Source organism: Malus domestica, chromosome 09 (assembly GCF_042453785.1).
Source record: "Malus domestica chromosome 09, GDT2T_hap1".
NCBI lineage: Eukaryota > Viridiplantae > Streptophyta > Magnoliopsida > Rosales > Rosaceae > Malus > Malus domestica.
The window spans coordinates 31381742-31396741 of NC_091669.1; the positions used below are offsets into that span (position 1 = coordinate 31381742).

Genomic DNA, 15000 nt, shown 5'->3' on the forward strand with positions numbered 1-15000 from the left:
ATTTGCTACCACTCTAACTACCATATCCATTTTTGTCATTATATACAATTACATCATTTTTAAAAATACAGTTTACCAAACGTTCAGCTGCTTTATTTTACCAATGATTATTCTTAAAGCACAACAGAAACAATTTTTTTAATAAAAAAAAAAACGCAATAATCCCAAACGGACCCTTAGTATGGAATGACGAGGGATAAGTTTTTTTATGTGATTCAGTGTGCAAGTTATCATTAATTTTTTTCATTCAAGATTCACTAAATCTAATAAATTATTCAATCTAAGATAATCCTAGACGACAAAGGTGTAGATGTTCATACAATGAATACTACGTTGAGGACATACTTTAAACTTAGAACGACCGGACCAAGTGACCGTCCGGTTAAAGACACATCAAGGGGGTCTAGGGGGTGATTGATGGGCCAAAATACGGGGCGGGTGTGTATTGGGTGAACTAGTTTTGTATCAGGACCGTTGAGTGATCCAATCTTCCAGACCTGCAAATTTGTTATATTTTGATTGCTAATAACAATTTGAAAACAAGTCACTTAATATTAGGGTCTAGTTGTATTATTATTCACTTGTAAGTGAGGGATATGTTCGAATTTTATGAATGACGAGCATGATTTCAATTTATTTGCTTAATGTAAATATATGGTTGTATACAAATGTTATTTTAAAAAAAATCCAACATAAATAAATAACAAAACAAAAAGGCATATTTGTCAGTTGCCCCCCCCCCCCCCCCCCCGAACTTGTATAGAGATATCAATTTCTATCACCATAAGAATATAAAGGTTTTGAGTGAGTAGAAGGATTCCTTGTGCAACCAACCATTTCTTCTTCAGGTATCACTCTAATGCTTTTATGGTAGTGATTAGGTCCTTCAGTTAAGTATATGGAGTTAATTCCTACATTTGGTATCAGAGCCAACTTAACTGCTGCTAATCCTATTTGTGTTTCTCGTACAACGTTGTTGTGAGATCATGCATCTCATGTTATTTTAAATGTTTCCTTGATTTTATATGCATACATAACTGGTGATGAAAACTTATTGAATGTCAACGTTCTTGTCCAAAGAAAGAATGTATGAATTGTTGAAGTTTTGATCAGTGTATAACATCATGTTGATCAGGCCATATACTTGTCCAAAGACTTGATATACTTGCATGAAAAGATCCTGTAATGATGGGTGTACAATAAAGAATGAATGGTTGCTTATAGATTTACCTAAAGGTACGATATAAGCATGCGTTTAAAAGATTTTAATGTTTCCATGTCTTCTTTAGTGAATACCTCATCTATGAACTTGTCCTCCATTGAACCTTTGAGTGGAGGGAATTTCAAGAAATGGAAGCAAGACATTGAGATAGTGCTAGGACTAATGGATCTCAATTTGGCATTAAGAGAGGATGAACTAGCACTACTGGATGAAAACTCAACTGCTGATCAAAGTTTGAGAAATGGGAGAAAGCCAACAGAATGTACTTGATGGTAATGAAAAGAACGATGGGTGAGACAGTCAGGGGTGGAATCATAGCCTGTGACAAAGCGACTTTCTAGATGCAGTGAGCGCCAAGTTCAGGGAGTCCGAGAAGGCAGAAATGGGTGATTTGATGACTACATTCACCACTCTCAAACTTGATGAGAATAAGTTTGTAAGGGAGCATATTCTCAAGCTGGTAGAGATTAGTGCAAAGCTAAAAGATTTGGAAGTTCCAATTGATGATGCCTTCATTGTTCACATGGCGCTCAATTCTCTACCACCAAAATTTGATCAGTTGAATACATCCTACAACACAGAGAAGGAGAAGCGGACATTGGATGAGTTGATCTCCATTTGTGCTCAAGAGGAAGCAAGAATCAGGAGGAATGAGATTTATGGCACCGTAAACTTGGTGCAGGCTAACAAAGGAAAAAGGGCTACATATTATCATGGTCAGGTCTCTAAGCTTGACCCTAATTACACTACTAGCCATGTATGCATCCTCCTCAAAGGGACCCATGACACATAAGGACATGGACAATATTAAGTGCTACTTTTGCAAGAAACTTGGTCACGTGAAGAAGGACTATGAGAAAAGAAAATTTTGGAAAAATAAGAAGGGTAAAACTTTTGTAAAAATTTTCGTTTGTTTTGAAACTAATCTTGTTGAAATCCCTCCAAATTCTTGGTGATTTGACACTGGTTGTTCGGTTCATATCACCAATTCATTGTAGGGGTTTACAAGAAGAAATACTACAAGAAGTGAAGATTTTCAAGTTTTATGTGGGCAATGGGAATAAAGTTGAAGTGGAAGCAATAGGCGACCTCAAACTTGGGCTTTCTAGTGGTTTTATTTTGGAATTATGTAATCTTCTTTATGTACCTTCTATAAGAATGAGTTTAATTTCTGCTTCTCAACTTGTGAAATCTGGCTTTGCTTTTGTTGGTGACAATGAAAATCTTAATATTTTCTTGAAAAATAATCGATCAAATGTGCTTGGAATTTGTCTCTTAATGAGTGATCTTTGGCAAGTGTTTTGTATTGTTTTAAATGAGATGTATTGTATGAATGTCAAGGCTTCAATGCCAAGAAAGAGATTGTTTTTAAATGAGAGTTCTTCTGTGCTTTGGTATAGAAGACTTGGCCACACTCTAGGGCTAGAATGGACCATCTGGTTAAAGATGAGATTTTGCCAAAATTGAATTTCAATGACTTAGTGAATTGTATTGATTGTTGCAAAGGGAAATTGACAAATCTGAAAAAGAAAGGTTCGATTAGAAGTCAAAAGTTTTTAGAGATCATCCATACGGATGTATGTGGACCTTTTCCCACTAAAACTCTTTGTGGAAATGTTTACTTTGTGACTTTTATCGATGACTATTCACGGTACACATGCCTCTATTTAATCTCTAAGAAATCTTCAATCATGGATTGTTTTAAAAATTTTAAAACTGAAGTAGAGAACCAATTTGTCCATTAAAGTGTTAAGGTCAAATAGAGGAGGGAAATACTATGGCAGGTATGTTGAGACATGTCAAGCTAAAGGGCCATTAGCATTGGTCTTGGAAAAATGTGGAATAATTGCTCAGTATACGAATCCGGGCACACCACAGCAAAATGGTGTGGTGGAAAGGAGAAACATGACTCTTAAAGAAATGGTTCGAAGCATGATGTCACGAACAAAGCTTCCTTAATTTATGTGGGGGGAAGCCCTTAAAATGGCAAATTATATTTTGAACCGTGTTCCCACAAAGGCAGTATTGAAGACTCCATATGAATTATGGACGGGACGCAAATCGAGTCTCAACCATTTGCATGCCTGGGGTTGTGCAGCTGAAGCTAGGATGTATAATCCCATGGAGAAGAAATTAGACTCGAGAACATTTACGTGTTATTTAGTGGGATTCCCTGAAAGATCCAAGAGATTTAGGTTTTACACTCCAAGCCTTCCTCACAAAATTATCGAAACTGGTCTAGCTAAGTTTATAGAGGATAATGATGAGATTCAAGAGTCAGACACTGTTAGAGGGAGCTCATGGTTTGAGGAAATAGGTGATGTGTTGCTAGAGAAAAGAATTGAGATTTTGTTTAATAATGAAGCACTGGATGACGTGCATGTGCATGGCAATCTAGAAACCACAGATCAGCCACAATCAATGATTGAGTTCCAACTTGATGATTTTGTTCAACCAACATATGAAAATGTCAAGACCGAAACGGCCGAATCCTCATCACAAACTGGAAACCAACCAATTGAGAGTCAAGCCACTGTTGAGAAAAGATTGTTGCCACCGAGAACAAAAAGGTCAGCTATACCTGATGATTGCTTGGTGTATCTCTAGAAGATTGAGATAAATGAAGTCATAATTGATGATCCAATGACTTATGATCATGCCATGCAATCTGAGCAATCAGAATTATGGAAGAATGCAATGTTGGAAGAAATGAATTCCATGCAAGTTGATGGGGTTTGGACTTTGGTTAATGCACTTGAAGATTGGCAGCAAATGGATCTTTAAGACAGAAAGATTCATCTGACAAGATTGAAAGATATAAGGCACGACTAGTAGCAAAAGGTTTTACACAAGCTGAAGGAATCAATTATGCAGAAACTTTTTCTCCAGTGTCAACTAAAGACAGTTTCATAATCATCCTTGCATTGGTTGCACATTATGACTTGGAGCTTCACCAAATGGATGTGAAAACGGCATTTCTTAATGGAGATTTGGAGGAGAACATCTATATGGAACAACCACTTGGTTTCATAAAAGAAGGGCAAGAGAAAATGGTGTGTAAGTTGAACAAATCTATATATGGATTGAAGCAAGTATCCTGACAGTGGTTCTTAAAGTTTGACGAGAAGATGACTGCTTTTGGATTTACTAAAAACAAGATTGATGATTGCATATTACTTGAAAGTGTGTGGTTCAAGGTACATTTTCCTTATCTTATATGTAGATGACATTCTCCTTGCTAGTAACTGTATCAATTTGTTGATTCAGACAAAAGCCTTGCTGTCTAAAACCTTTAAGATGAAAGATATGGGAAATGCTCATTTGTTCTCGGGATAGAAATCACAAGAGATAGATAAAAAAAGTTTACTTGGAATTTCTCAGAAGTCGTACATTGATAAGGTACTACAACGGTTCAACATGCAAAATTGCTCAAGTGGTGAAGTGCCTATGGGAAAGGGAGATAGACTGAACAAGTCACAATGTCCTAAAAATGACTTGGAAAAACTCAGTATGACATCAAAGCGTTATGCATCATTGATTGGAAGTATAATGTATGCTCAGGTTTGCACAAGGCCTAACCTAGCCTTTGCAATAAGTGTATTAAAGAGATACCAATCGAATCCAGAAGAACAACATTGGATTGCAGCGAAGAAAATGTTGAGGTATTTACAGAGGACCAAGTCATTCATGCTGACATACAAAAGAGTACAAGACTTGGAACTCAAGGGATATGTTGATTCAGACTTTGCAGGTTGCGTGGATGATAAAAAATCAACGAGTGGGTACATATTCTTTCTTACTGGTGCAGCTGTTTCATGGAGAAGTGCCAAACAAAAGGCATTAGCTACTTCAACTATGGAAGTTGAGTTCATAGCCCTATTTGAAGCAACTAAGAAGGGAATGTGGCTGAAAAATCTCATATCATTTATGAGAATAGTGAACACTATTTCAAGACCTCTAACTGTGTATTGCGACAACAAAGCAGCATTATTCTTTTCCAGAAACAATAAAAAGTCTGAAGCCACTCGTTTGATGGATGTCAAATACCTATCAGGGAAGGAACATGTAAAGAAATGAGAGATCTCTGTAGAACACATTGATACAAAGCTGATGTTGGCAGATCCTTTAACTATGTCGCTGGTTGTGGGAGTGTTTAAAGAACGAGCATGGGAGTGATGACAACTTGGGTTCCACTAAAGTGTGAGAGTAACAACCTGATATGTATTTTACTTTTATTCAATTTACTTGCTTTAAGTTTGTCATTGCTAAATGTATGAGGTTTTAATTTATGACTTGCAATAAAATGTCTTATCTCTGTTCCAAAGAACATTTGATTGAGTTTTGTTATGCAGGAAAATGGAAAAAAAAAATCCAATGATTGAAGATGGCAAACCACTTTCAACCAATAAAGGTAAACAGGGTAAATGGGAATGAAATGGGGTATGCATCAAGAACCGTGTTTAGAATGTGCATAATGTATGTCTTCGTATACAGTATGAATTTGTGGATTGTAGTTTCAAGGTGAATGCAACATTATTGTATGCATTATTTCCTGAGATTCAAACTCCAAATGATTATTGGTCAATGTGTATAAGATGCTAGTTGCATAGAACTCAAGTGGTCACTGATGAATGAAGTTATGTAGTACATGAAATTTCGAAACCACAACTAGTCAGCGTCCATGCGAGAGAATGTAGGAATCTTATGTGGACTTAACTACTTGTGATAAATGTGAAATTACATGTGGATAATACAACTTCAATAAGACTTTGATACGTGGATAACTAACATCCTATAATTATGGAAACACATTCGAAATGTTTGGGATGCAACTGCCCTCCAGTACTAACCTTTTTTTCTGCTAAACTTGATACAACGGGACAATAACCAACTCACCCACTATAGATAGGAGTTGGCAGCCGTTGTTTCTTTATATATAGGAGTTCCCTGCTCACCAAGAAATTATTCTGCAAACATAGGGTTCTATCACCATAAGAATATAAAAGGTCTTGAGTGAGTAGAAGGATTCCTTGTGCAACCAACCATGTCTGTCTTCTTCAGATATCACTCTAATGCTTTCATGGTAGTGATTAGGTCATTCAATTAAGTATATGGAGTTAATTCCTACACAAATACCTCAAACATAAAAACTCTGAATAGTCTTTTAGTACTACGGTCTAGTAGTATTCTTCTTCACTTGTAAGTGAGAGGTCTCAGGTTCAATTATCGCCAAAGACTAATTTAAACCATATTATTGCTAGCTCATTGTGAGGCTTAAAAAATGAGAATTTATCAAATATAACAAAAAATTAACCTTTAATTTCACAAATGTCAGTTTTTATAAAAACTTTCAAATATATCTAAAATTCCACTTAAATAGACGCAAATACTCTCAGTTTATATGAATAACTAATTGTTAGCTAAAAAACTTATTGTGCTATAATCAAGTGATGCTCTGAATAATATTTTCTTTTTTTTTTCTTTTCCAAAACGAAGAACAAAGGTTTCTCTCAATTTTTTATTTTAATAAAATAATCAAAGAAACCTTGTGATCCTTAAATCTTTCTTCATATATGTAATATAGCACGAAAAAATAAATACAAAAAGGACTTTTTCATAATTCCAAGCTGCCCTTCAAGTACCGATATTACATACTAGCTTTTTACAGTATTAAGAAAAGCATAAATGTTGAGCAAGACAAAAATTAAGGAAATTAACCAACAAAATTCTCATGCTAATTAATTAGTTTTTACCACAAAGAAAAATAAAGTTGACAGAAACCTTTGTTCTTCGTTTGGAAAAGAAACGAAAAAAAAAAAAGAAGAAAATATTATTGAGAGCAACACTTGATTATTGTACAAGAAATTTTTTTAATTAGTATAAATGATATCATTTGTTTTAAAAAAACAAAAAACTAGTTATTCATATAAACTGAGGGTATTTATGACTATATAAGTTGAATTTGGATGTATTTGAAAGTTTTTATAAAAAAAACCAACATTTTTGAAAGAGAAGTGTTATTAGCATTCCAAAAATCTCATTCTACACTCCTCACAATTGTATTTTTCTTTTTCCAATATAGAAAATTTGGGATGTAGAATAAAATTTTTGAAATGCTAATAACATTTTTTTTTTGAAATTACAGACTAATTTTGGGCTATATTTGATATGTACCCAAAAAGACTCTAAATAAGTCGGGTGGTTCAAGTACTCGGATTACCCGGAAAATGGAATAAGCATCCGCGTATTACGGGAAGGGCGTACGAAACCCAAAGAAATTAAGGAAGCGGAAGAAAAGCGGGGATGGGAATGGAAGGAGACAAGGAAGACGAGAGAAAGGAAGCAGCAATCGCATCCACGCCGTGTCTGCAGCCCAATTACAAGCCCAAATCCCTCACCCAAACCCAGCTATCCAAGTTCCAGGTACTCTCGCCACCACCGCCACTTTGGTCTCTGTTTTGTTTGTGCATTTTTTGTTCTGTTATTTGAAGCTCTGATGGAACAATCAGTTTAATTGGGTCCTTGTAGCTGCTGCTAGTTCTATCATCTTTTCACCATTTTAGTTTGTCTTGATTGTTAGGCTGCCTCTGAGCTTTCATTGGGTTGGGTAATTGTTGATTTAACCGCTCCTGAATATGTTATAATCTTCATTAAAAGATGAGTTTTTGCTCACCACTCTTTAGTGGTGGTGGTATACTCACCACCCATTGATTGCCGTCGATGAGTTTGAATCTCAATATTTTTGTAGTAGAATGATTAAATCAGACACGTCTAAAGGAAATCAGTGGGTGCTGACCACCTCTGAACTAGGAAAGGTTCTTGGGTGCTGGCAGCTGTGCCAAGTCACCATTCGCTCACCCAAGACCGACACAAGGGATAAACCCTCCCTTCATTCGGGTCCCCCGTGTCTGTCTTGGGTGGGAAGATTGGTAAGGGGGCACAAGCCTTAACTAGGAGAGATTTTTCGGTGTGCCTGGAACATTACCATGTGGTCTTACTATTCCACTCAAATTATATCACATGTATTCGTTTTTACTTAACATACCCTAGAACTCATACATGTGAAATAGTACACAATGTGGCTGAGTGTTCGTGGTACAAGTAAAATTATATCCTGAATTAGCGCGCACAATTAGACAGGACCCATTTACAACCTCACAAGTTAGGAAGCTGCAAGTATTTATGTGTCTGCTAAAAGTTCATGATATTTTCTGGTCTCTGGTTTCCTATCTTGTCACCTGAGGTTTTGGACTGCTTATTAAAAGATCCTCAGCCTTTGGGGTAGTAACAATAGACACTGGAGGGAACTTACGATGCTGAAGGGGCATTAATTACTATCTCCACTTATCCGATGTTCTTTCGTTTATCTTTGTTTAGCGCTTGAATTGCTTCTAGATACTTAAACTCATGAACATTATAGGAGCTGCACCGGAGGAGGTTACAGATCAAATCAAAATCAAAATCAAAGATTGGAAAGAAACCAAAAGGTTCCTTGGTTTCCTCAGTCATGTTTGTTATCTCTCCTGTACAAGTGTATTTTTTGTGTCTAATTTTAGAGGTATTACAGGTAGTAAAGGAAAATCTCACAGCATAGACCTGGCTGCTAGAGATACTGCAAACCAAGATTCAGTCATAACATTTGAAACTTCAACTGTCTGTGACTCTGAGAACCACAAGAATGAAACCAGTTCTGTTGTACAGCATGAGGATATAGCAGTCCGGGCTCCAAAGAAGAGCCACAAGTTACATTGGGGGTATGATATGCATGCTTAGTAATATCCATATATATAACAAAAGTAGCAATAAATGTTATCATTCACCAAAGATATTATTTCGTATATTGGAATTTTTATCTAATGCTACTGTGCTGCTAGGCTCGACACAAAGGAAAGGTGGGAAAGGAAAGCAAACATGTAGAGGATCCGTGGCAACATTTCGCAAATGCCTCTTGAATTTTTCTATTAATTTCGAAGATGTGCCCGAAGGTGCTTGACTTGGGTGATCATGTTGGATTCATTTTCGCACTATAAAAGGTGCAAAAAATAACAGGGGCAATATCCTTTGTATACTTTGTCTCAAGCATTTTTGCTAGATTTTTTATGGCAAAACAATCTGTTCTTTCGCCACTAGTCTTGAGAGATTGTGTTATATCTTTTGCAGATTAACATTAATTTTATGGATATCTGCAGAGAACTGTATGTGCTGCAGTAAAGCTTATTCGGTGTCAATTATGTTGGATTGTGTTGGTATGGATAAAGCTTATTTGGTGTCATTTATCTTGTGTCATGACCAAATTCTATTCTTATGGAATTCGGGCTCTCATCGAATTTGGTTTGATTTTGTGTGCATTCGTTGTTGCTTGGTAGTGGGCTCTATCTAACACCAAAACCCCCAAATGGGAAATGTTTCTCTGCAATTTTTGGCTATGGTCACTCTCTATCTAGGCTCTCTCCCTTTAACTCGTCTCTGTATTTTTTTTGTCTCAGTTTCCTGATGCAAGTTTTTATTTTGGTCTTGTACTGCAATTTTTTGGGATTACAGATAGAATTTTGATTCTTGGGATGCTAAACTTTGGTTTGTATTCTGATTAGAATTGGTTGTGGGTTGTTGGAATTTTAATTAAATTGAAAATACTGTTGAAGTGCAGTGAAAACACTTTGATGTTGCTATTTTTTGGAAGAAGTGAACCCTTTAGTTGCGTTGTTGCTACAATAAGCTTTATTGTTTTGTTTTCTTTTTTCTGATTTGGCATTTCATGACATTGGTAACTTTTGGAGAAATTGAGGATAATTCTCAATGTTTTGCAAATGGTGATTAAATCTTTTCTTGTGAATTCGGCCCTAGGGTGCAAGGGAGAATACTTTTAACCAACTGAGCTACGAGTCCCTTGCCTTTTCATTTGATTTCTAATTTTCCAGTCCTGGTCAGAAACGTTTGAGCTTGAGTTTTTAATTATCCCATTAATCAATTGAAGTCAACTTTGCTTTGCCTACTCTTTGTTTTGCTGCCTTATCATATCATTTGGCACTTGTTTTGCTGCCTTATTTGTTTCGGTCTGCCAACCTGGCCTTGAAGTTTTCTGTCGTTCGTTCGGAAGGATCTTTAGTTGGGAGAGAAAATCCTGACGTAAATGATAGTTCGGTCGTTTTTTTTCTTCTGTAATATTTCCCCTTTCTAGGACTAATATGTATTCCTTATGATTTTACGTCTGAATACCACAACTTTTGTACAAATTCGACATCGCTTTGTCCAAAACAAAAAACAAAAAAAAAAAAGAATTTAGATCGAGACTAGCTAAATCTAATGTTCCAGATTTGACATCTTAAGTTACTAAAGACACATCACTGCAAGTAGTTCTAAATTGCTTCAAGCAGAATCGATCAATTAGTTTATCTTGTTTGACAAGTTTAAAATGGGATTTACAACGGAGAAGGGATTATGCATAAAATTTGGAGATGTCAAAGTTCCATTTCTAAGTTGCACCATAATAGTAACGAAGATTTCTGGCGTGACTCAGTATGGGACTCCTATGCTCTAGACCTCGACAAAACTCATTGATCGATTCGAATTTGGGACCTTGGCCCCCAGGATCAGGCCCCAGAACCCCGGCTTCCATAACTCGGACTTGGGAACCATAGTCTGGAGAATGACATATATGAAACGGTGACGGTGAACTCATTTCATGTAAGTTGTATTCCACGGTATTAGATTTAATGATTATTAGGTATGCAACACTAAAATCCCATTGACAAATTATATTTCCCAGCAAGTCATATCACTTTACAAATCCATTTAGTTGATAGATGTTTTCCATTGAAGGTGAAACAGAAATTTCTGTCTGCTTTGGAATTCATCCTCCAGAGAAGTGAAAAAAAGAAGCCAAAACTCAAATCAATTGACGGAAGATGAGAACGTTACTTTTTTTTTTTTTTATACTCCTAATGAAACTGATGCAATTAAATACACAATGAAACTGCCATTTGAAACGTAATTACAGTGTGGCTGCATGCAAAACACGCACAGATGGGAAAAAAGACAAGAAAAAGAGGGGGGGAAACGTGAACATTTAAAGCACTCACTACAACCCAAAGAAACTGAAATGTTGTAAAGAGAAACTGTAATTTTCTGCATGGAGTAAGTCCGCGTGGCATGGCTGCATGTCCACTGTTTTTATCATGTTATATCTCGAGATAATACTATTGATTCGTAGGTATTTGAATCTGAGAACTTAAGCAATTAAACAGCTACATACCCAGTCTAAAGTATAGCGACATATTTGGGTAAGGGATATCAATTTCTCGATAAAAGAGTTACTCTAAAAACTCCACAAAGAAATATATCTTTTTCATCAAAACCCTAACAGCTAGGTGAGCTGTGTGTCTATAAGAGAGCAATCACTTTCACTCCCTTCTCTGCTCAAAGAAGCTCAGATTACGCTATCTTCTCTCCATAGCTGCTTTATACGCATTAAGCTCATCCAGACTCTCTCTCTCTCTGTGACAAACAGAAAATGAATAAGAAGACAATGAACTCAGAAAGAAAAATGACGAATGCTGAGGGACTCCATAGTCGTCATGGAGTTTTGACAAGGCGAATGGCAAGAGAGCTTCGCCTGAAGAAAAAGGAGGTGAGGGAAGATAAGATGGAGGAGGAGTTGAAGAAAAAAGATGAGGAAGAGGACGAGAAAAAGGAAAAGACCCAGGAGGGGGTGGAGGCCAAGGAGCCGACTGTCACCGAATCACCTGATCAAAATGCTGATGGGGTGAATTCTGCTGCTGCTGCTGAAGATGTGCCTGTCAGACCACAGCCACCGCCAGCAGTAGAAACTAGTGAAGAAGACATGGCATCGGTACTTAATTTGAGTCAGTATGGGTGGACTCCCTGGAGAAGCAAGGAGGAGCAGTATTTGTGGTTTGACGGGGACTTTTCTAGTGGGCTTGAGAATCCATACGGTGATTTTTTTGACAATCCATCTTTTCCTTCTGTAAATAATGATGATGCGGGGGATGATCTAGGGCACAATAATGCATGGGACGGAAGCTTTTGGAATTTTGGAGATAATTCTTCCCCGAAACCCTGGCCGTAAGAGGCTAAACATATGTTGTGCTGGTGGTTTATTATTAATGTTTTTGATTTATTACCTTGTTGTCAAATGACTATTAATTATTCAATTACTTGTTTCAGTATTTTCTTAGTGTTAGTGTTGCATCATCCTCCTATATGCTGCTGTTTATCTACAAGAAAATGTTAATACCCGGCCAATAGGTCTACGATACCTAAATCATCCATTAATCAAAACTGTAATAGCATAACATACTAAATATTCCCGAATACATTAATTTGGTCTTCCAACAATCAAATTTTAAACAACCTTACCACGGAAGCAACTTACGTGCGTTGCAAGTTACATTTCTCAATACAACGCTTTGCAAGTTAGCTATGCTAATTGCACCATTTACACGCGGTCACCACATTGAGTAAAAAATTTGAATATCATAGATTCATAGTAGACCAAACCAAAATACACCATTTCATTGTGTAATATGTGTGTGATGATGCAATGGTTTTAATTTTTATTTATAATTAAGTACTTGATTACTTTATAATCATACAATAATTAAGAAACTCATATTTTTGTTAGCACCTGACTTCATACAGAATTAGTTACATTTTAGACATCAAGTTTAAGTATAGAAATTTAATATTTATTAATGAGATTTCTAACTTGAAAATAGAAAACATTTCGCCTCCAACCGGTGGTCCTTTAGATCATTACTGATACCATCAAGAGGGCCATCAAGCTCATGTATAAACCCATAACAATGCTGCAAAACAGGTAATTTTGGCAATCCAAGCAGCACAAATATCACTTCTCCATGCCACTTAGTATATACTACGGTCTAGTGATACTCATCTTCACTTGCAAATGAGGGTTCTTAGGTTCAATTATTGCCAAAGACGAATTTGAACCACGTTATTGCTAGCTATTGTGAGGCTAAGTGCACCCCCTCCCCTTAGTGTAGATAATATCGTTTGTTAAAAAAAAAATATCACTTCTCCATGCCTCCAGATACTAATCATACTATATATATATATATATATATATACCGCCATGCTAGCACATATCTGGCTTTTATTATCTTTTTTGGCATTACCAAAAGTAATCAAATTAAAGAAGCCCTAAGTGCTTTAACAACAATAACTTGCTAGAAATGGAAGTTGTCATATATGTTGCACTGTATTCAAAATCTCTCAGCTAGTAGCTACATATATAGACTTTACCACACCGAGATTAGGGCACGTACGGTATGATTAGTTAAACTAAATTATCATATCGTGAATTATTTCGTCACTGATACTTCACGTGAAAAAAGAACATGCATAGAAACCGAAGACTGAACAATGTGCATAAAGGCCTATAAATATAATGCTCGCTTTCGCCTAAGTCTATCTCCTCATCCACTTCATTTCCGCCACTGAAGATTTCTAGCAAAGCTCGCTCCATTAAGTCATCGTCTCTACTTCCTACCAATCCTTAATCTTCATTCCTTTTATCGCTCATCATTCAGATCTTTCACTCTTGACCTGTGGTTAGACGATTGCAGTTTGTTGCTTTTGTTCCTCATGGTATATGTAGGTAAGCTTCATATTTTCAATCACTTCTACAATAACATATTTGCCAAACACCTATATGGGAATTTGGCCCAAAGCTGATTTCAATTTACCAAACATTTAACAGGTTTGCTCCAAATCTGATTATTTTACCTCACAGTAGCAAACTGGGTCATAGTCTCTGACGTTCTCACCTCATGCCGTTCACATCTGGAAAAGCTTGCTCTCTGAAAGTCACTCATCCCTCAAATCTTTCACCCTTGGTCTGTGGTCGGATTTAGTTTGTTGCTCGTGATATTTGTAGGTAAGTTGAATGTTTCATGGAACTTTTTTTATACAAACTAATTAGATTTTCTTCATAGTACTCATATCATTAATTATTATCATTTTTGTGACAAAAAAGGGTCAAGAATCCAAAAACGAAACAAAGAACCAAGCTCAACGCCAGACCAACATAATAAATTTCGTACCTAGCTAATTTTACCAAATTTATAAATATGTTGTGAAACATATATCTCAATAGCTGATATGATTCATTATGTCCATAACATTACGGAAATGCTAGCCATGTTTCACCCTCTAAATAAATTAATTAGGCTGCTGTATCTACTTACAGAATATTAGAAACTAATGATTTAATAACAACGAGGCCATTCAGAATACGAGCTAAACAATCATCACTATGTATATATAGTTTATTTTTGTGTTTATTTTTGTTTTTGTTGCAGAAATTTTCAGTAAGACCTTTTGATCATCGGGATGAAGCTTTATTTCAAATGATGTGCATATTAAGAATGATGGCATCCATCTTCTATCGAATCGATGATTTACCAGATTACTTGATCGTATATATCATCAAGTTTTATGTGTTTTTTTTTTTTAGGTCTGAAACATTTTATAAATACTTTGATTATGCATGTGCTTCATTGTTTTGTCGCAAATGCATTACAGGTCAGTCAGCAGAAGGAAACACATTTGGGCGAGGAAGTGCAAAGAGGAAGATCAACGCAGCTCATCAAGACGAATGGCAAGAGAGCTTCAAATGAAAGAGGAGAATGGAAAGAGAGCTTCAAGCAAGGCCGGAAACAAAAATAGCTCAGAAAGAAGGATGATGTTGAATGCTAATGGTTTCCATAGTGGCCATGCAGTTTTGACAAGGCGAGTCG

The 15000-nt window shown here is 36.3% G+C and overlaps 2 protein-coding genes across 2 annotated transcripts; both read left to right on the plus strand.

The window, feature by feature from the left end:
- Positions 1-1249: 1249 nt before the first annotated feature.
- LOC139187905 (uncharacterized) lies at positions 1250-2015 on the plus strand. The gene is made up of 2 exons (XM_070804524.1): positions 1250-1484; positions 1570-2015. The coding sequence occupies exons 1-2, from the start codon at positions 1250-1252 to the stop codon at positions 2013-2015; spliced, it is 681 nt and encodes a 226-aa protein (XP_070660625.1).
- A 5352-nt stretch (positions 2016-7367) lies between these two features.
- On the plus strand, positions 7368-9494 carry LOC103444139 (uncharacterized). The gene is made up of 4 exons (XM_029108552.2): positions 7368-7645; positions 8643-8709; positions 8790-8976; positions 9097-9494. The coding sequence occupies exons 1-4, from the start codon at positions 7526-7528 to the stop codon at positions 9137-9139; spliced, it is 417 nt and encodes a 138-aa protein (XP_028964385.2). The 5' UTR covers positions 7368-7525; the 3' UTR covers positions 9140-9494.
- Positions 9495-15000: the final 5506 nt, after the last annotated feature.

What these genes read in the sequence shown, in the direction of transcription:
- LOC103444139 (XM_029108552.2), top strand. Translation starts at nt 7,526, where the DNA reads ATGGGAATGGAAGGAGACAAGGAAGACGAGAGAAAGGAAGCAGCAATC. An exon ending in GATTGGAAAGAAACCAAAAG is followed by an intron (nt 8,710 to 8,789) that starts GTTCCTTGGTTT and finishes GAGGTATTACAG; the next exon opens with GTAGTAAAGGAAAATCTCAC. An exon ending in AGCCACAAGTTACATTGGGG is followed by an intron (nt 8,977 to 9,096) that starts GTATGATATGCA and finishes CTGTGCTGCTAG; the next exon opens with GCTCGACACAAAGGAAAGGT.
- LOC139187905 (XM_070804524.1), top strand. Translation starts at nt 1,250, where the DNA reads ATGCGTTTAAAAGATTTTAATGTTTCCATGTCTTCTTTAGTGAATACC. An exon ending in TGGGAGAAAGCCAACAGAAT is followed by an intron (nt 1,485 to 1,569) that starts GTACTTGATGGT and finishes TTCTAGATGCAG; the next exon opens with TGAGCGCCAAGTTCAGGGAG.